Source organism: Sciurus vulgaris (assembly GCF_902686455.1).
Source record: "Sciurus vulgaris genome assembly, chromosome: 7".
Classification (NCBI taxonomy): Eukaryota; Metazoa; Chordata; class Mammalia; order Rodentia; family Sciuridae; genus Sciurus; species Sciurus vulgaris.
Genome location: NC_136467.1, coordinates 52,671,615 through 52,693,164, shown reverse-complemented (window position 1 = coordinate 52,693,164; position 21,550 = coordinate 52,671,615). Strand labels below are relative to the sequence as shown.

General features: G+C 40.0%; 1 protein-coding gene across 3 annotated transcripts in view; it reads right to left on the bottom strand.

Annotated features, from left to right (window-relative positions):
* The window catches only part of LAMA4 (laminin subunit alpha 4), a 135,356-nt gene that overhangs the window by 65,903 nt on the left and 47,903 nt on the right, over nt 1-21,550 (bottom strand). For 2 of the 3 annotated variants that reach the window (XM_079149110.1, XM_079149112.1), the window contains exons 5-9: nt 18,609-18,689; nt 9,229-9,443; nt 6,587-6,682; nt 4,769-4,920; nt 3,046-3,156 (exon numbers count right to left, since the gene is read on the bottom strand). In XM_079149110.1, the coding sequence (XP_079005236.1) occupies nt 3,046-3,156; nt 4,769-4,920; nt 6,587-6,682; nt 9,229-9,443; nt 18,609-18,689 (655 nt within the window). The remainder of the gene's footprint in view (nt 1-3,045; nt 3,157-4,768; nt 4,921-6,586; nt 6,683-9,228; nt 9,444-18,608; nt 18,690-21,550) is intronic. The other variant, XM_079149111.1, reaches the window with a different exon arrangement.

Sequence of the window (21,550 nt, the reverse complement as noted above, 5' to 3'; positions counted from 1 at the left end):
ATTTATGCACCAATAAGATGTTCAGTATTATCTCCTGGCTTTTTACCTTGGCCTTATGCAAGGCTAAGGTCAAATTTCTTCTAGTACCAAGAACATACTATATTGCTTCAAATCCTTGCCTTATAACACTTTCCACTTGCTTGGAAGTTTTTGATAAACTGCTACTCTTTCTCAATACATAAGTCAATACCTTCTCTGAGAAGCCTCTTAGTGTACCTCTGCTGAAAGAGTTTACTATTTCTGCCTTCCAGCTATCCTTCAGCTTGTACCATGCCTCCATCCCTAAATGTTGTGTCACATCAGTTATGTTTTACACATCAGTTTCCTACTAGGCCCTTGAGAGAAGGACTTTCTATTCACTTCAGTACATGTGGCACCTAGCACATCAACTTATATGCCAGGTATATATTCATGGTTCTGAAATAGAAGTACAAACTGCTTTTTCATCCTGCCTTTTTGGAAGGACCAGTAATGAGGCTCGGATATACTTTCCTTTTAGTCTCAAGGATGTCTTTGCATGAGTTGATGATATATAGGGTCTTTTTGCTATGGCTGATGGAGTAGGAAGTAAAGCAGAGATGGAGGTGGAGGAGGAGTAGAGGGGATGGTACAGCACCCCATAAACCATACTTGCAGACTGGGATCTGTGACTCTAGGCTTTGCACAGCAGAACTTCAAGATCCAGGCAGTGAAGAGCAGCCCAGAGATTGGGAAAGAGCCACCACTTCCACCTTTGTTTACAGCCCAGACCCACTCCGACTGAGCCTAGTGGCCCTGGGAATATTGGAGAGTGAAATGTTGGCATGGTCTCTGGTATTTTCATTACAGATGTGATAAACAGCAGCCACAGGGAGACCCTTTCAAGCCCTGGCTGTTTGTGAACACAGATGGATGGGCATCTTTTAGGGAGTTCCCAGAAGAAAGTGGTGGGAAAAAGGCTCTAGGACTTTCCAGTTGGGGGTTGGAGGACTTAGATATGGAGGTTGGCACAAAACCAGTAACTTGAAATGAATACAATTTGTGAGATTTCACAAACAGAGGTATTACTTGTTAAGTTCAAGAGGCAACATTAATATGATTTTATCACTGTGGGAAGGTTCAGTAAAATCCTTCATTCTACTTAAAGCTGAATATTAGTTACTTTCTTGACCAGGATTTCTGTGGCCAAGCTTTCCTTAAATTCTTCTAAGATGTAGTCATGGAGTTTTCTAGACCAACAGCTTAAAGGATGCTTGAGGCATCATCAGGAACACTTCTGGACATTTGTTTTGAAAAGTTTCAGTATGTTCTTGCACCACCAGGACTGTTAGAGGCAGATGTTATTTTGAATAAGAATTGGTGAGAACAGCTGGGTGAAAGTTCCCAATAGCTTTATTATCAACTTCCTGCTTTGATGGTCTGATCTTGTCACCCAGGAACCTTTTCTACAGTGATGTCACTTTTAAACTTGCATTTTTTTTCCTCCTTGTGAATGCCTGCATTTAATTTACCTTTGAAGTGGGAAGACTGCACAACAAAAGGATCAGTAACACTGTCCGAGCTAATCTGGGTCAAAACATTTCCTCGAGAATTGAGACACTTTTGATAAATTCCAACCACGACACAAAAATGAATTAAACAATGAGTTTTCACAAAGATTTCTTTCTTGGTATTGCCTTTGAAACTCAAGGAATTTCACTACTGTTCAGGTGCTGGTGGTTGAATACATCATTGCACAGGAACCAGGGACCAAATTTTCATATGCATTCTTAAAAAGGTAAATCTTCCAAGGATGAAACTGGAGGAATTTACATTTTTAGAAGCAAAATGTCTTAAAAGTAAGGAGATTCAAGGTCAAAAGAAAATACCAGAGTTAGCCTAATCTTTATTATCTATCTATCTATCTATCTATCTATCTATCTATCTATCTATCTATCTATCTATCTATCTATCTATCTATTTATCTATTGGTGCTGGGGATCGGATCCAGGGTCTTGTGCATGCTAGGCAAGTGATCTACCTCTGAGTTACATCTCCAGCCCTATTTTTTTTTATAGAAAAAACTTTTGTTTTGAAAAGAGTTTTGATAGTTTATAATGTCAAATACCAGGGTCTGAAAGAAGCAGTTCCAAAGTACATGAGGTAGCACTGGTGGAGAATTATGAGGAAGAGAAAAGTGTTAAACATTTTAATAAGACAAATGTGGTGTCTTGTGACTTGTTGATTCATATATATTTGACAAGTCTTGGGGATGGATGGATATTTTGCCCTTAGGTTCTTGGGAAGGCTATTGCATAATCTCTCACATGGACTCTATATCAGTTTTAATGTTTTTCCTGTTAATCTATAAAAGTTTTTTACATGTCATGTTACCCTTAATATTTTTCTCACTTGAGTTGACTTTTTAACAAAATTAATTGTTTCATTAAGGATTTTTTCTTGTCAAATTCATTACTTCTTTTTATTATTCTTCACAATGTATTTTAGTATATTCTTATTTCCTTTTGAGGTTTAATAATTATATAGTTCTATTTTCTCGTGGGTTTGAGATTTATGCCCAACTCTTTAACCTGTGTGAATTTTATTTTCAGTCTATGTTATAAAGTGAGGGTCAAAAGTGACTTTGTACCAACTTTCAAAATTGCTTTCTCAGCACAATTCATTCCTGTTTCCCCTCTTTTGTCCCTTAATGCATCCTTTAGCAAACATTTAAATTTTATATTCTACATAATAAAGTGTATTTCTGGATGCTCTAACTCTTACCCGTAAAATGCTAAGGCAAACAGCTGAATGACTGTACTAATTGCAACATATATCAACTGCATTAACCAGTAGCAAATACATAACACAGAAAGTTCACCATAAACAAGCACATCCATCGAAATGGGAGAAGACAGTGAAGATGTCATGTGCTAACTTTCTCCATGGGTGGACCTTGGTTTGCTCTAGGGCTCAAGGGTCACTCCACTTTTTTCTGGGCTGTATTAAGCCACAGTCGTTTGTGACTAGACAGGCTCCATCAGCTAAACCCCATCTTTGAAAGCAGTCCCAGAACTGAACACTTACCTTTTCAACTAATTCCTCTATGTCAGACAGAAGACTTTTCATTGTGTTCTCGGCATTGTTGATTTGTATCTTTCTTAGGACATACTGGTTTTCTCTTTCTGACAATTTTGTCTATGGGAAGAAAAGTTTTGTAAATTGTCAGTAGATGTGCACACCAGGTTTTAAAAAACATACATAAACCTCTTCTGGCCTAGAAGGATTCCAGGTAGAGTGTGACTGTTTCAACAGTGGGGTCCACATGAGTGGACTGGGGCTGAAAGTCTGTGGCAAAAGACCTTGCTCTGGGGTGGGCTGGCCACCAGGAAGAAAGGACATCTTTTTCTAATTGGCACAAAGACATAATATAGGCTCATGGTATCCCTGGGTGTCCCTGATCTGGCCTTAGAGGAAGTGATCAACCCACCAGGATCAGTGAAAACAGACTCTAGAAACTCACTTCCCTCCTTTTGGTATAAAGGAAGCAATTTTCTTTGTTTAAGGCCACTTGCCCCTTCTTTCACATTTCTGAGGAGTTTGGTCTAAATGTAACTTTCCTTGGATTAAGCCCTTTCATTCTGGCACTGGCTTCCTGTCAGTGACAGTGATATCCATCTTGGAGTGGTGCCTTTGAGGAAGGAGGAGTTAAATGCTCTGGGGCCTGGGTCTGGGTTGATCGGAACGGTGTCCTGTGTCCAGGCAGGGTTGTTTGGTCAAGAACGATTTCTAAGTTTGAAATAGAATGCTCACTAAGATTCCACCCAGAGCTACAACTTTATGATGTTTGTTTTGGTTTAAACTGCATACTTTTTATTAATTGCTATGGATCTCATTTACCTCTCCAAAAAGTAAGGAGCACTTACCATTGACAGGTGTTAGTTCTAATTTCCCTACATATATCAACTCATTGAATTCTCTCCACAACCCATGAAATTAGGCACAACAATCATCCTTATTCCCAGATGAAAAACAATGAAGAATAAAGAAGTTAAAAGACTTACCCCAGGTCACACAGTAAGTGTGAGATGGGATATAAATACAAGCAATCTGGTTTCAAAAGTTATGCTCTTAACTATTAACTAACAAAGTAAGACTGCACTGGTATTAATTCTATTGTACTTTTGGCTAACTATTATTGTTTTTAAAATTATCTGTTGGTTGCCATAGAAGTCTATCATTTGGGGGAAAAGCCTGTTAGAGGTAGACACAAAAGGATCTTTTTGTCTATTTTTTCCACTACCTGCCTTTAACCTGTTTATTTGATAAAGCTGTGAGGAGAAACAGAGGGAGAGAGAGAGAGAGAGAGAGAGAGAGAGAGAGAGAGAGAGAGGAGAGAGATATGTTGGAAAAATGAGAATGTGTGTGATAAGGAAAGGTGGCAGAGAGAAAAAGAAGTGTTCTGGAGAAACTCCTTAAAAGCTTGTAGATTGAGGCAAAGTAATGGTAGGGTTGTGGTAATGTCTTGAGCAACATATAGCTTCACAAAGGAAATAAGGGTGTTTACCTTCCCTCAATAGATACTGGTCTTTAGTTATTTCATTTTATAGATAGCAGCTCTCAACTAAGACCAAGGCTCAACTTTTCATAATTCCAATGAAACTGTGTTTCTGTTTAGAAGACCTACAGGTTCAGCAATCTGTAATACAGCTATGGGGCTCAGATATCAGAAGGGCGTAGAAGAAGTTACTAGGTGTGATCCTGTGAAACCCGAATACGAACACGCAGAAAGTACAACATTTCTGCATACTTTGAGGAGGTAGATGGTGGAGTTCATTTCATTCACGTGCCTGTGCGCTGCGGCACCCGATGACACGCTCAGCAGCCCGGATTTGCTTTCTTCAATGGACAGCGCTGCCAACCGCAGGTCGTCAGTCAGATCCCAGATGCACTTATCACAGCCTGGAGGAAATGGGCAAGTCATTTCTTCAGACTCAAAATTCACCTGGAAGCACACTGCTCGAAGGAGATTCTGAATGTGTACTTCCTTGGTTAATACCAATTTTATATTTGTTTCCCGAGGAGCTGCTCTGGTCCACAGAACTAGTCCACATGTGGGCCCAACTGTACAAAAGGGCACTATCCTCACTTAAAATATGACAAAAAACACAGGCCACAGGGAAGGTGGGTTAACATGAACACTGCGCACTGCATTGAGAAAGACAGGAAACACAAAAGGGCAAGCCATCTGCCGGATGCCCACAAGGAGGAGCCCTGTCTACTTTTCGTTAACCGTGGGAAAGCCCCTAGGTGATTCTACTCTAGGCTCTTGCTTGGTGCCAGCTAGTGAAGCACTATTTACAGAGCATCTTCCCTTCCCCGTCAGCTTGTCAAAGTCAGCATTCAGTGCCAGTACCTCCAGGGCTCAGCTCCTTCCCTGGGCCTGCCTCACTTCCTGTCTGGATATACACTTCAGCAGGAGGAGGCCTGTGGGGGGTATCACTGTTGACCTATGTCATGTCCTTCTCTCTGAGATGCTGCCAAAGTTCAGGCTGAGCCTGGGCCATGGAGAGGCAGACCCCAGCTTCTCATTGCTTCTCACCTTTCACACTTCAGTGCCTCTGACCACTGCGATCACTCCCTGGGACCCAGTGGTCAGAAGGACATTCATCATGTTTTGAAACCTGTCTTGACCCCCTTTGCAACTTGCCCTTTCCCTCAGGCTGTGCTCTGGTAAACAGAGACTAAAGGGTTAATGTTGTTAATATGTTAATTTGTTATTCGAAGGTTAATGTGGTTTTACTTATAAACTCTCTCAGGAAATGAGTCCCCAGCCAGCACATCAGGCTGCTCGGGGAGGTAGGCAGGGCCAGGCCAGCATCTTGATGTCCTTAAATGGATCTGGCTGGGGAGGGGGATCTATTAGATCACTGCAAACTTTGCCCTGCTTGTGCCTCATGTCCTGTGACATCTTCATCATGGGATCACTGGTAGTAATCTCTGCCCAGAGGGATTCTGGGATGAAGGTACTTTTGTTTTGGGGAGGGGATGCCTAATTTTAGATAGTCTTTAAGTCAAAAATTTTGTTTCCAGGATAACCACTTGTGATTTGATGAACAGGAATGACGAATAATCTAGCAAAGAAAGAAGTCAGGTCCGCTTTGTAATGCCTGACTATTTTATTTTATTTCTGGTTCCACTTCAGATTTGGAGTGATTTGGGAAAAGGCACTTATGTCTTTTGGTCTCAGTTGTGGTAGAAGCTATAAAGCATTGTCTGGGTATCGTGTTATCTGAGGACCTGGAGGGACAATATAGAAACATGAGCCGAATGAGCCCCACCACTGGGATTTACTCACAAGCAAGATGCTAAATGTGAAGACTTGATAAATAAGTTATCTACAATAGAGCATGTAAATGTAAACCACCTAGTGACTGGCTGGAATCAATTGGACCACCAAGTAGCTTTGTGTAGGGTCCATTTGGTGGAGGTTCAGGCAGGGTTAAACCCAGAAGTGGAACTGAAGCATCAGTTTCTAGAGAGAGTGATATTGCATAGTTCTTCTTAATCCCACACCTGCAGCACATTAGAGAAAGTGGGGTTAGTCAATCATGTGTGTTATTTTTACTTATGGTTGGGCAGTCCATGCCTGTAGGGAGTTCAAAACCTTCTTCTAAGCATTCTCCGGTCACACTGTTACATGGGCCTCCTCCACAATTGCACACTGTGGGAAACAAAGACAAGTGATTAGGGAATTATCTCTTAATGCTTAATATAGGGCAACATACTCATGGTTTCTAGAAATACTGGTTTTCTGTGTGTAATTCTTCAATGGGGATCAACTACATTCATCATTAAGACTGTACAATCTACAAGGTAGAGATTATGCTCACAGGCCCAATGCAACTAGGGCAAATGGGATTATTAGAGGTGCCCTGAGGTCAAATTATATCTAAATTTTCTAGCATTCTTTTCTCAACTCTTTGGGATTCTGCCATGACCATTCAATTACTTTAGTCCAAAAAAATACTGGTACATTTTACAAAGTACTAAATGGCCACAGAGAGTTCAGCATTCAACGTGAAATTGAAAGTCATCCTTTTATCGCAGATGGATTCTCCAGTTCAATCCAACTTCAGGGTTGGTCCCTGCCATCTGTGAGGGAGGAACAGCCCCAAGAGGAGTGAGTGAGGAGGCCCAGGAACAATTCTTGGCTCCCAAGCACTTGACCCTTGGCAAGATTGACTCCAAATCTCCAAATGATAGCTGTTAGTGGGATGGCTAGGAATAATGCCAGGGAAACAATTAGGAACATATTTACATGAGTTTAAAAGACTGGAGAGCCCATCATTCATCTGCTGATGATTTTCAATCATGCCTTTTGGAAAAAAAAAACAAAAAAACAAAACAAAAAAAAAAAACAAAACCCCAATCTTTTCAGGCTGCTCATTTTGAGTTTTTGTTTTGTTTTGTTTTCTTGGGTGCTGGGCATTGAACCCAAGTCCTCCCACATGCTAAACATAGCACTCCACCACTGAAACACACCCTTAGCCCCTCCACTGAGTTTTGGTGTGGAAAAATTAATTTGTAATATTTAAAGAGGAATTCCTAAAACATCTCTGCCAGTAGTAAACTGGAATAGAGAGATTTGATTTTTCCCTTTCCTTCAACTGCCTTTATAGATTAAAAAGAATGAGCTTCAAGGGTGACATTCATTTATTACATTTCAGCTATATAATGTTCCACAAAATGCAGATTCACTAAACTTCTCAGAAGACCATTTTTTATTGCTTCCCATATGGGTTTCTTTTCTAAACACGACTTGCATCTTTGTCATTTAAATAAAGGCTTAGTAGATATTTGGAGAGTAAGGGCACCAACCTTCCAGGCTTTGATCTTTTTTGTGTGTGTGTGTGTGTTGGGGATTGAACCCAGGGGTACTTAACCATTGAGCCAAATCCCCAGCACTTTTTTATATTTTATTTAGAGACAGGGTCTCACTAAGTTGCTGAGGGTCTCGCTAAATTGCTGAGGCTGACTTTGAACTTGTGATCCTCCTGCTTCAGCCTCCAGGGCCACTGGGATTACATGTGTGCACCACCAGGTCCAGTCCAGGCTTTGATCTCTTTCTGATGACCTCTCTCTCTCTCTGTCAAGTCTGACTGAACCCAGTACTTCTTTTATTTTGCCCTAAGTCTTGGAGTTATGGCTCTGGATGCATTGTTTCTTGTAGACATGTTTACTTAATTGAGGCTTCTTCAGATCATATATGTACCTTCTGGATTTTAAACTTTTGCTTCATAGGTCTTTTCAAGGGGGAGTCTGTTTTAGTGAAGGGATCTCCTGTAGAAGGATGCCTTTAGAGCACAATACCTCCTTTCCCTTCCTTCTTCAAAGTCACATAAGAGTTAGAAATTCTCTCACTCTTAGAGGGAAAAAAATTTACTTCTGAAGAGCTTCACTCTACGTGGCAAATGGACTGGGGAAATCAGGAATAAAACTTGTACACTTCAGTCTAACTGAAGCCTAATCAGAAAGATTTCTTCCACTGCCCCTAAAACATTTATATTTTGAGAATTGAGGAAATGAGAGTGGGGCATGATTAAACTGTACTATTGTCTTGCTCATAGACTCCCTGATTGTCAATTTTACTAAACGTAACAGAAAGAGGAAACTAGCTTCTAGGATAGGAAAACTGATATGAACCATACAAGGTTTCATTCACTTCTCTGACCCATCATAGGTATCCACTGAGGTTGGATTTATATCTTTGATCAAGGAAGGATTAAGATGATAAGACAAAAATTCATTTCTGTTAGTTTTTTTGGTTCATTCTATGTATGAGCTTAGTTACATTAATAGCCTTACTTAAAATTTCTGAACTGGTAAATTTGGGATGCATATTCCTGAGAATGTATATTGCCCTGGGAAAATAAAAAGGGATGCTTCTTGCAATGTTTTCCCATGATAAATTCTATTTTTTTTTTTTTTTTTTGTTCTAGGAATTGAACCCAGGGATGCTTAACCACTGACCCACATCCCCAGTCTTTTTAAATTTTTATTTTGACACAGGGTCTCTGTAATTGCTGAGGACCTTGCTAAGTTGCTGAGGCTGAATTAGAACTTGTGATTCTCTTGCTCAGCCTCAGTTGCTGGGGTTACAAGCATGTGCCACCATGTCTAGCTCTAAGATAAATTCTTTATCTAAATTCAGGATTAATGAAGGGTCATGTCAGTCAGGCAGCTGACTTAGGATTTACAATACTGCACCTGCACAGTTCTTGGCTGTCCTGGCGTCCCCGTAGTATCCAGGAGCACAGCGTTCACACTTGAATCCTGTGGTGTTTCGTAAACAATTCCTACATTGGCCAGTGACTTCATCACAATCTTCAAAGATCAAGTTGGGGTCTGAATTTCCACTGCAGTCACATTTTTTACAGGTGCTTCCAATGAGCAAGGGGTTTCCATAGTAACCAGGAGCACATCTGAAGGGTTTTAACATGTTAAATGTTTAGTATCCATAGTTGTTATTCCTTTTTATATTTTAAAGTCTTTCCTATATAGAGGAAAGGTATAGTGGATATTTGTAGATTGCCCACCCAGAATTCATTCCTACTCTCCCATCTTCCTAGTAGGACAAAACTTTGCTTCTAAGAAACTATCCCTCCTCATTGTGCTGTAGATCATTGAGTTCAGCTTGGTTCCAGATATAGGAATGTCTGGATTAAATTAGGGTATAGGGTATGGGGCATTGCTGGTCATTCCAGTGATTGGTGCACACAGCTGGTAGATGATGGGTGGGGCCAGAATTGCTAAATGTACTATAATGAGATGTGTCAGTAGGGCAGAGTTGAGAAATGTCCTGGCCAAAATGTTAATAACACCTCTCCTGAGAAATATTGGTGGAAATCATCATCTGTCTTGCCATAATGAATTACTTAAACTATCAGAACCAAGCATTCTCATGGCCCAAAGGATTAGCACAGGAGTGATTCCATGGGATTGTGACTCTGACTCCTATTTGAGAGTCATGGAAAGGCATTCCTTCCATCTCCAGGTAAATGAAGAGGCCATCAGGCAGCACTCTTACCTCCTGGCTGCCATCTTGTGATGGAGTAAAGCCAGTCTAGAGACACTACAGATGGCAGAGCTGGGAGTACCACAAATAAATAGAGTTGGAGCCCAGAATGCCATGCTGGGTGTTTCCATATGTAAGCCTGCAGAGACCAGGCTCCTACCTGCACTTACTATAGGGGCAAAGCCAATGCCTATGGTCATACTGACTGGGCTCTTCAGGAGGGAGTCTAGCTGAGTTGGAGAGTAGAGACTGAAATCTATCCAGCCTTTGCTAACCTTGCCAAACTGTGCACTCAGGGAAGAAATGCCTTTCTTTATTTTTCCCAAATGTGCCAGGAGAGTCCCTGCCATGAGAGGTGGGACCACAGGCCCCATCTAAACAGGGAGTGTGTTTCTTGGTTATAGTCAATTGTTACCAGAATGTAGCCTTGAGGGAATGAAGAATTTTTGTGGCCAGATTTTCCTATGTTTGAAGAAAAAAGTGAAAATTTGGAGTTTTATGTGGAATTGCAATTTTTAAAGTTTGGCTCAAGCTTTGAAAGAATATTATATAGTAAATCTATACATGTTTTCTGGTTAATTGTGGAATCTCCTTTCCTTTGCACCCTAAACTAGTGTGGAAGATGAACTAGCTGGAGCTGAAGAGAGTTCAGGAGTGACTGAAAGGAACATGGGGTCAGACCATAATGGGAACGAAGGTCAGTAGAGAGTCAGTTCTGATGTGACAGGGAAAAAGAGCGAGCCAGGGGAAATTTTCCAGTGTGAGGAAAGTGATGGTGAAGGAAGCCAGTGCTGGCCTTCGTGTGCAGGATGGACTCCAGGCTGGAACAGGGAGACCAGGGTGGGTACAGAGGGCTTGGGTTGGGGCTCTGGCCTTGGGAGTGGAGAGGAAAGGAGAGCATTCCAAGGAAATCAACAGGCCCTCGCCAGTAATAATAGGACACTGTGTTTTTAAAAGGCTTCCCTTTAAAGAGTCGTGATTCAGAATACTTGAAAAATAGAGAAATGAAAAAAAAAAAAATCCACGCCTATAATCCTTGGATCTTAATAAAATGACTATTGTAGAGAGTTTGTGTATGTTCTCCTATCCTTCGTTCTTGTGTCTCAGTTTTCCGGTACAGTTGTAATGATGGTGTGTATTCAGTCTTTATGTCCTTTGCTTGCATTGTGTTCCATAGCTCCAACTATGTGACATATTACTGCAGACACTTGAGTAAAAGGCCAGAGAGGTCTAGCCTTTGGAAGTCGGGAGGCCACTTCAATTTTCTGGGGTCACATAGCTAGGAAGTCACAGTGCAAGGCTCAGACCTTCTAACCCTGATGCTCTTTCCTTTGCTCCCTTCAGGACCACACTACTGCTGCTATTATAAATGAATGAGTGAATCCTTTCAACAGAGGGACAATTCATGTCCATTTTATGTAAGGCATAGAGGGAAACAGGAAGAGGAAAAACACACAACCCAGGCTCTGAAAGGACAATAAGTGAACTAAACATCATTACACATACTATAAATAAACTCTAGAAACCAAAGTTGATGAAAAAGATGAGAATGAATATAAAGACACCACAAAGAGACACCAAGAGGAAATGTCCAGTGCGTCTTGTTATTCATACTTTCTCATGTCTTACACCTCTCTTCCCCACACCAGCATAAATTATCCCTCTATGGAACATGTGACTTGAATTTCTATCTTGAACATGTGGATTGAATTTCTATTCTTTGCTGCAATTCACCAAAAAACAATATTAGACCCTCAGGTCATTGAAATGGGACTGAGATCTACTACTCCGATGTGTAGCTGGAAATCTTGAGGACAGGAAGTGGAGGGCTTTCCCAAGATCTTGTCCACATGCATTTCCTTGCTTTTTTGCATTTATTTCCACTGCATTTGCTCTCCACAGGTTGAACACCTGGTCTTTCACAAGAGAAAAGCCAAATTTTCTATTATGTATATTGGAATCTCAATCACAGGGAAACCTACTCTGACTTTCTCTGAGTTTTAAGAACATCTGTTTGTGGTAATTCCAAAAGCAACTAACTGCAGACACTACTGATTTCATAAAATGAGCATGCAAGGGTTTAATTTTTAGTAACTCCTGCAAATCCATGTGTGTGTGTGTGTGTATAGCAGCTGGAGCATGGGAAATTAAGTGACATGTTCCTTGGTGCAGGGTTCAGCCCTCTTATGGAACTCTAAGTTTAATGCTTCCATTTCACAAGTCTGGCATTAACGAATTAATTTATTAAGAAGTTAATGATCATAACAGTTGAATAACCAAATGCTATTTATGTCCCACCCTCAAAGAGCTAATGACAAAGAATCAAAAGTTTCAGTAGTTGGCTTGAGATCAACATTTGAGGGCTGGGAATGTAGCTTAGTGGTAGAGCACTTGCCTAGCATGTCAGAGGCTAAGGGTTTAATTCTAGTATGAAAAGAAAAGAAAAGAAACACACACACACACACACACACACACACACACACACAAATAAAACCCACCAAAAACCAAAAAACAAAACAAAACAAAAAACCCAAAAAGCAAAAAACAAAAAAGTCAGCCTGGTTCAATTTTTTCTTCCATATCTCATTTCTAGATATATTAATGACTTGTTCTATCTAGAGAAAATAGAGTTGATAAGTTTACAATGCAAATGAAAAACCAACATATAAACTTTCTCATTTCATTTAGTGATCATAATACTTGGGTAGAATCAGAAACCAAAAGATAGGTTGTTTGGAGAAAAGATGATTTTGACTAAAAACTATTGCTTTGGGATTTTTAGGAGCTCTTCTCCTCTTCTTTTTCTCTTCTGTTTCTCCTCCAGGGTCTTATATCTGTTGCTGAATGACCTTTTCAAGGGGGCTCAAACTCCCAGCCTAGGAGGCACAGAAACTTTTCTGGGAGGGTTGTCACTCTGAAGGTGTCCTTGAGGGTAAATAAGATGTTAAAAGAAAGAAGAAAGCACCTGTTCCATAGCAGGTGCCATTCAAATGCTCTCCACTTTTTATGAAAGACTGGGAAATAAGAAAAGGAAAATGCATGCAACCTATTCAAGATTACACGCAGGAGTCCAGAGGCAAGACCCGAAGCAGGCAGTCATAAGACCTCTGCAAATACTAGAGCTGATAGCTTGTTTGAAAGACTTGGGGTCTTCAGAAAGAATTAGACTACTTTTCTGTATTACAGAAAGCCTCAATAACTGTTAGCTTTCTCTTTGTCCTTTTCCTTATTCTTCTTTTCTATCACTAAAGCCATTCTCAAAATCATTATCACTGTTATCATCATTATCTTTGAGGATACTATGTTCTGCATTTTCCCTTAGAATTTCAAGGTCACCTTGGATATGCTTTAATTTGCCCCATTCTTCTTTCCTAATCCTCAAGCAATAAGACCCACATGATAAATCATCATAGAGTCTTAGCTCATTTCTTACTTCACCACAACATCGAATGAATGAAGTTTATTCTTCAGGCTGCCGTACGAGGCAATGTGGAACACGGAAGCACTGAGATCATGTTAACTTTGTCAACTGAACACTGCAGTGAACATGCAGAGTCCTGGGTTTTGTGTTGGGGATCCACCACTAGCTGATTGTATGACCTTACATCAAGTCCTTTTATGGCTCTAAGTTTCATGTTTCCTTGTCTTGAAAATGTACTTCTTGTAGAGTAAAGGTCACACTGGGATGAGAATGAGAATTGCAAAACTCCTTCTACAACAATGCTTGGGCATTTTATAATTATCTGCATTGGCAGACCTCTTCCATTTGCAATTTGATATTTCAGTTCAGTCAGAGAGCAGTGACTTAGTCAATTCGGGGTCAGCCTTTGCAATTTTCCTGGAATGGAACAGGAGCTGGGGTGGGGGCATAAGGAGGAAGGAAATGACTGACTCTGGTCCCATCATTCCTTTCCTAAAGGAAGAGTAAAAGTGCTGTTAATGTTTTCTCAGTTAAAAAAAATTACTTAAATATATTTAACTGAATGCCTGCAGTATGCCAGACTCTGTGATGGATGAAGAGTGGGTAGACAAGACAGTGCTTTTGTGGAGGAGCTCATCGTTTGTGTGATTTGTGAGCAAATGTCTTGTCTGTGTCTCGTTTCTTCCTGTGTAAATAAAGGTAAAGATGGTACCTCAGAAGATTATTTTGAGGCTTTGATGTGTCATTATATGTAAAGTGCTCCTAACAGTGTTTGATAAACAGTAAGCACTCAATAAATGTTAGCTGTCATTTTTACCATCATGTTCAAAGTCTCAGTGCAAGACGATGTGGTAAGTTATCCAGTTGTCTGGTGGATTTGGGGAGCATACAGTTTAAATTGTGAGTGGAGACAGACTTTAGAATGAGAGGGAGGCAGGGGCCCCAGCAGGCTAAGAATCAGGTTGCTAAGACAGGGCGCATGGCTGTGTTTGATCTGTGTTGTGTGGTGGAGTAAGAGATAAAGTAAGCAAAATATGATTGAGGTTTCAGGCACCTCACACTTGTATATAGTATGGATCCTTTTTAAAGAAGAGACATTTTCATTAAAAATACTCTCCAGTGTTCATTTCAATTATCTTTAAACAGTTCATACATAAAATTAGGTGGAAACTCCTTATGCCTATGACTTTTATATGTCTTGAAAACCAAAACAAAATTTCCAATAAAACAAAAACACAACTACCAACTCATCCAATTAAAATTAACAACATTAATTCAAGACAATGGGTGACGTCCTGTTACCATGAATGGCCACCAGCTGCATGGCAAGATATTTTGTCTGAGTTCCCTATGCACATGTGCTGTGTGATGACTCCTCTTTCCCACCAATTTTCCCTTCAGAATCTTTAGTTTTACAGTTTGCCTTGATGTCATGCCACCTGACCACTGATTGCCTGTAGCATGTCCTTGACACACTGTCACTCCTGTAAGTTTCTCCCTGCACTGAGGTAGATCTCCCTTTGTTATAAAATGATTCTATAGAAAGTTCAGAACATAAGTCGAAGAGCAAAATTATTGATTATTTAAACATAAAATTAAGTAAATATCTCCTTCCATAAATCTCCAAGAATATTTCTAAGGACATCAGGGGTTCTGAGGCTGCAATTTAAGGAATACTTTTCTATTACACTGGTGTGGTATTAAAGGCCGTAGTTCACAAAGCAATGAGAGTTCTGGTGCATGAGAACCCTAAAGAAAGTTTCTAGGCCTTCCCCTTAGATGTTGTTTTTTAGGGGGTGGTAGAATAGATAATGGGGGGTTTCTAGGAGACATTACAACACAGTTATTTGAAAAATCACTTGTATTTGAATGTGTTCCCCAAATTTCATGGGTTGGAAATTTAACCTCTCAAAGTTCCACATTCATGGTATTTGAGTAGTGAGTGAGGCCTTTGGGAGGTGATTTGATTCATCCATTCTTGGGTTAATGGGTAGGCATGTTAGTGACTTTACGAAAGTGAGCTTTCTCAGGCTAGCTTGCACTGTCTTGCATGTGACGCCCTGTGCCACTTTGGAACTTTTCAGAGCCCCACCAGTAGGAAGGCTCTTGTCAGATATAGCACCACAACTTGCACTTCTCAGCCTCCAAAAGTATAAGAAATAAATTTATTTTCTTCATTGATTATTCAGTTATAGCAACAAACAACAGTCCACCACTTGATGAACTCATCTCCCAATGCAGAAAGACCTACAGTGTTCTTGGTTTGGATTAATTTGTACTCTTGTTTGAAATTGGTATCCATTCAAGTCATCTGCATGTTTTGAAAAGCTCTTGTAGAGAAGTTCAAGTTCACTAATAACATTGAAAACATAGATTAGGTGAAGCTTAACTCAACCTAAGAACTTGGCTATTAAACTCAAACAGAAACCCTCCCCTCTCACCCTCCCAGGGTCAAACACAAATCAGAAGCAGCTAAGGCTACCTCTTTTTGAATGCTCCAGCCCCTCCATGGGGCAGAAGTGACTTCTTCCACTACATTCTTGAGTAGATTTTGCTTGTCTTTGTGTTTACCATTTACTTTTTTCTGCTTTGTAATGAATGATTTTTCTGGTTTCTCTCCTCCCTTAGCTTTGATGTTCCTTGAGGACAAGAGACTGTGTCTTAGATGAATCTGTGCTGTACCCCTTCTGAACTGAATTGTAAGATTGATTTTTGATGTAAAAGATCTCAGTAATTTCCCTTTAAGAAAGGTAGAAGAGGGGTGAAGGTGTGAGGCAGGGTGAACCATAAAAAAGAAAAAGTGAAGCCCCTCAAATAGGGCTTCCCATAGAGAGGAAAGGTCTTAGTGGGGAAGCCTACTTGGTTGGTCCCTTGGTTGGTGCAGCCTCCTGTCAAAGTGAATAACATCAGCAAGGATTCCCCAGTGTATCAGAGGCTCATCTTAGTGATTAATTGTCAAAAAGGAACTTGGGAAGAGCAGAGTAAAAACAGGACAAGAATTCAGACTTCTGAGCCCAAAGGTTCAAATTCCGTGTCCCTCCCTTAGAAGCAATTTGACTTTAGACCACTCCCATTACTGCCCTCAGCTCAGTTTCCTCGCTGGCAAAATGACAAGATGAGACCTCCTCTCAGAGTGGTTGTGAGGCTGACCAGTGTGGAATACAAAGCAACAAGGACACAAGAAGCAATTCGTAAGTGACACTGTTTCGTTCAAAACATAATTTTTAGCTAAGGAAATTGAGATTCAAGAAGCACACATTATGCCAGTGAAGGCAGGTGGACAATGACCACAATGACCACAATGACTTGAGCTGCCATCAGTTAATTTTCATGGAACATTTAATAAGTGCCAGGTGCTGTGTGAAAAGTTTTCTGGTATCGGCTCGAAACAGCCTATGAGGTGGATTCCTTCATCTTCTCCATTCTATAGATGTGGGAATGGCACTTAGGTCAAATAACTTCCCCGGGAGCATCACAAAGTGGTAGAGCTCAGGTACAGACTGATGCTAAAACTCTTTTAGCACTCTACATTCATGTCCCAAATTCTTTCTGGATCCTATAATTCCAGACCCTGACCCAGATTTGTTATCTACAGTCCCACAACTGGGGTTGGCATGCTGTCCTGTGCCAGGGTGGGGACCACTCTTCTTGACAGAACACTTATCTGCATGACTGTGCTGTCATGTTCCCTAGGACCAAGGCTAGTTCACTTTTACCAGGCCTTGCACTTGATCAGTAGAGCTGTATGTAGGGACATTAACTCTTCTCATAAAAACCATCATGTACCCACTAGCAATGTTGCTGAGTTCCTAACTGACTACACTGAGTTTAACCTAAAATACTGAGGAGGTAAACTTCCATCACTGGCCAATTAATAATCTCTCAGACCCCCACTGAACCAGACAATGTGTAATCAGGATCTTCATATTCTTGTGTTCCCAAGTAAGGAAATACAGAGTAAGTGTGTCATGAATATTAATCAACCCAATGTATTCTGATCAACCTTGTCAGTCCCTTCCAAGGGATGAAACTCATATGAGTACTCAGCTCTCAGTTTCCCTCTTAAGATAGAAACAACAAAAAGGAAACAATTCAAAGATCTTGAGTGAAAGAATTATCTTCATTTTACACATTTAATAATCATAATAATAGTGTAGAAATTCTCTCTGTAACGCAGACACTGTGACTTCTTTTGAGTTCCAGAATTACTTTTTGAGAGACTTGAGTGTTTTCTTTGGAAGCAAGATTGCTTATAATTAAAGGTTTACTGTTCAAATCCCAGGCTGCATTTTTGAGCCCCAATCTGTTGGTGGTGGGGGTGGGGATTGCCCTGAGTGTGCTGTCACTGAGAGGAGCAACCCACAGACATGTGACTAGACAGGAGGTTTGACTAGTAGCTCTGGAACCTTTCCTCCCTGTCTTCACAGAACTATACACCATTTAGCTAACTATACACCATTTAACTGACTGAACACAATGGTGAGGCCAATGTTAATGATGTTCCTGTTAAAAATTTAAAGACCTCTCTTCTCTTTCAGTGAAAGACATTTCATCTTAGAAAACTGTGAGCAGCCGACCGGTGGGCTAATGGCAAATATCTTAGGAAATCATTTAGTAAGAAGCCTTGCACACATCCTTACTACCAAGGTCTTCCTTATTTGAGCAAAGCCCAGAGCAATGTTAAAACAAGAATTCAGAAAATCCAAACTCTCATGAGTTTCAGGAGACGGAGTAAAAATGAGTTAAATATAGGCTAAGTGCTTTTTAAAATTGACCCAGGAAGCCTCACTCTTTGTGTGTGTGTGTGTGTGTGTATGACATTCATTGTAGTACTTGTTCTCAATGATGGAGTGTTAATAAAACCATATAGAGAATCTTCTCGACATGCACAGACTCAGTTTCCTCTTTCCCTATTTTTTCATCCTGAGACGTAGTCCTGGCTTAGACCCCAAAGGAACCTATGGTCATAGCTGTTTCAGGAAATGAGATTTGGGGAAAGTTCCTCCAAGGGATTCTGGAATGTGGTCCTCCAGTCCCTCTTCTTAAGCATCCATTCCAAGACATACTGAAGAGAAGCGTGGCAGAGTGATGAGTAAAAAGCAGAAATCTTCCTTAGGCCCACACTGAAAATGGAGAATTTTATTCACCTACCTTTCACAGTTAGGTCCAGCATAGTTTTCTTTACAAATGCACCGCACAGCTCCATTTTTCCTATAGCAGGATTCTGCAAAACTAGAATTGTAAGTGAGTGTTAGAAGTCAATTCCATGTATCATTGAAAAGACTATCTTAATTTTTTATTACATCATTTCTACCTTGTCCTCCTCAAATTTTAATGGGTGTGATCATTTGCTTTATTTATTTAAATGGAAACATCACCTTTCAGGAAAGTTTGGACCAGCAGGCTCAGAGAGAAAATACTCCAATGGCAGGATCGTTTTCCAAGTACACCCTTACTTCTTCATAGAGATACTGCATTATTTTTGCTTAAACCTGTGGGAATTTCTAGCATATCAGATCTATCTATCTATCTTCTATATAACATCTACATTTCAAATATGAGTCTCAAATATGCTTCAAAGCTAGAAGTAAAATAATCAAAATTTACCTCTGATTTTAGGTTAATATAAGAATTTCCTCTTATTCCCACCACTTTCTCTATATACATTTGAAACTTTCCCCATATTTTTTCCACAGTAGACCTCTTCTTTTAAAGATAAGAAATAGTCCTAAATTATATAATCTCCACAGAACCTTAATTTCTTGCCGTGTATATCTTAAAGATTAGGAATTGTGGTGAAGAGATTGGTTGATCAAAGTCACAAAGCGAGTTGTCAAGCGACAAATGGGACTTACAATAAAAAGATTTTAGTCCATGGAACCCCTCTCTTTTTTTTTTTACTATTAAAAAAATTAGGACATAGGGCAGAAATGTAATTAATATATTGGTCCAACAGAATAAATAGCTATCCTAATTATTAAGGTAGGAGAAATGTAGTATTAATTTTCAAAAATTTACAGGGGAAAATTTGCAGGGACAAACAAATCGTGTGAGGTGTAGGGGCGTGAGTTCAAAATTTTAAAGACTTTTAAATTAGTTTAGGCTTAAGAACTAGGCAATCGATGGAGTTTGGCCTGCTGCTCTCACATTCCTGCTTGTATCAGCAATTTTGTCCTAATGATCTCTGAACGAAAGCAAATGGATGTGTTTGCTTTGTTTTAAGACATTATAAAATCAGTCAGAAAATGGTACGTGCTTCTCAGTGCAAGTCAATACCACAATTTATTTTCTCTAACAGTTCGGTAAAAACATCCCAAGGAAATTACATTTCCTTGGCCTTTTACCCTTTATTTTGCTTGTTCTTATTCCTCAGCTGACTTAAAGAAACGCCTCAGTTGAGTCCAGAACATGAAAAAACCCTCATGCATCTTTCTTTGAAGGTGTTCCACCAGCAGACCGCCCACAGCTCAAAGATGAGACATCTGTGGGGGTGTCTGAAGTCGCCTGCCTTAGTCGATGTCCTACTGTTTCAAACAGATGACATTTTCCTTAATTGGAGCGATTACCATAGCTACTGGTAGACGTGGGGGATGTCTGGTCAACCCCAAAATAAATAAATAAACTCTTTGCAAATGGTCCCTGGGAACAAAGGCATGATCATGAGTTGCAGTGGGGCAGACTCAGAATCAGCACCAGCCATCCGACAAGGTTCATTTTTGTTTTTTGTAAGACTTAGCCGTTTTTTCTTAGGGCATCTTCCATTATTGGCTAGGCAAATGACAATGTGGGGCCTTTCTCAACCCATTCTAGCCACTGTGGCACCCCCTTCAAGTGGAAGGATGCTTTTTGTTCTGAGAAAACCATCAGGGAACATAAAGGAAAACATTCAGTCCTTTGTTTGCTTAACTCCCCCTCCAGCATTATTTCCATGCTTCTGATGTGGCTACTGTCACTGGAAATCCAAATCCTGGATCTGTAGGCTCCCCAGGGATCTTTCAAGTGGGATTCAGATGCCATACCAGGTACCTTTTGTTTTAAAAAAATGTTATGACACTTTAAATTTTATAGAATGCAGCACTCTGAATACTTTTTAAAAGGCAGAAAGAGACAAGGGACATTTGACTTTTGGTATGATACTTTGTTAATATTTGAGGTCAGTTAAACATAAGTCGATAATAAGAACAAACCAAAGGTTAGAACTTCATAGGACCTAAGAAAATTTTTTTCAGTGCTATGATCACAGATTACCCCCTACCTTCCCTTTGACAGCCAGTATTTCCCCAATAGTAGAACTTTTGCCACAATCGAGAAAATTCTATAAAATCTCAGAGATTCCTCTCCTTGCCACATAAAGATGTTTACTTATAAGTAACATTTTTTTTTTGTTTTAATTTTCAGAAGATAGGTCATCAGAGTTGACCTCAACTCTGTTTTCCTATTGGTGAATATGCACTAACTTGGGAGCACATTGCCCAGGTCCCTCAGCAGCTGCTTGAACCCTGGATCTACTCACACACACAGAGCATGGTGGAAATGGTTGTTCTTATTGTCTTTGGAAACTGTTTCCTTTTTTACAACACTTTTCAGGAGACTTATTATCCAACTGGCAAGTTTCTGCTTCATTTATTGGAAAAAGCTACAAGCCTTCAGAAGTGCTTCTTGCTCAACTCAAATATTGTATAATCAGGCTCAAAAGGTAAAGAGTCATTTACTGTAGGAGCTTCAAAAATTGCTGTATTTTGTCCTATTTTAATGAAGATGAGACTTTTTGACTGTTTTATACACTTCTGTGTCACCAGTAACTAGTGCATGACTGGCTCATAATAAGTTCTCAAAAATACTGGCTTTTATATTGGCACATAATAATGCTCAGTAAGTATATTGAATGATTTCATGTTGACAAGTCTTAGTCCAAAGGGAATGATGTTCCAAAAGCCTTGTATCTCAAGACATTAATGTCAGATAATTTAGATGAGAAGTCTGGTCATGGGAAAGGGGCTAAAGTGCAAAAGTGAGATAATGCAATTAGAAGGAAACATATGAGAATGCCTTCCTAGGTTATGTTACTATCTAAAGGAATGGTCAGCAGCTCA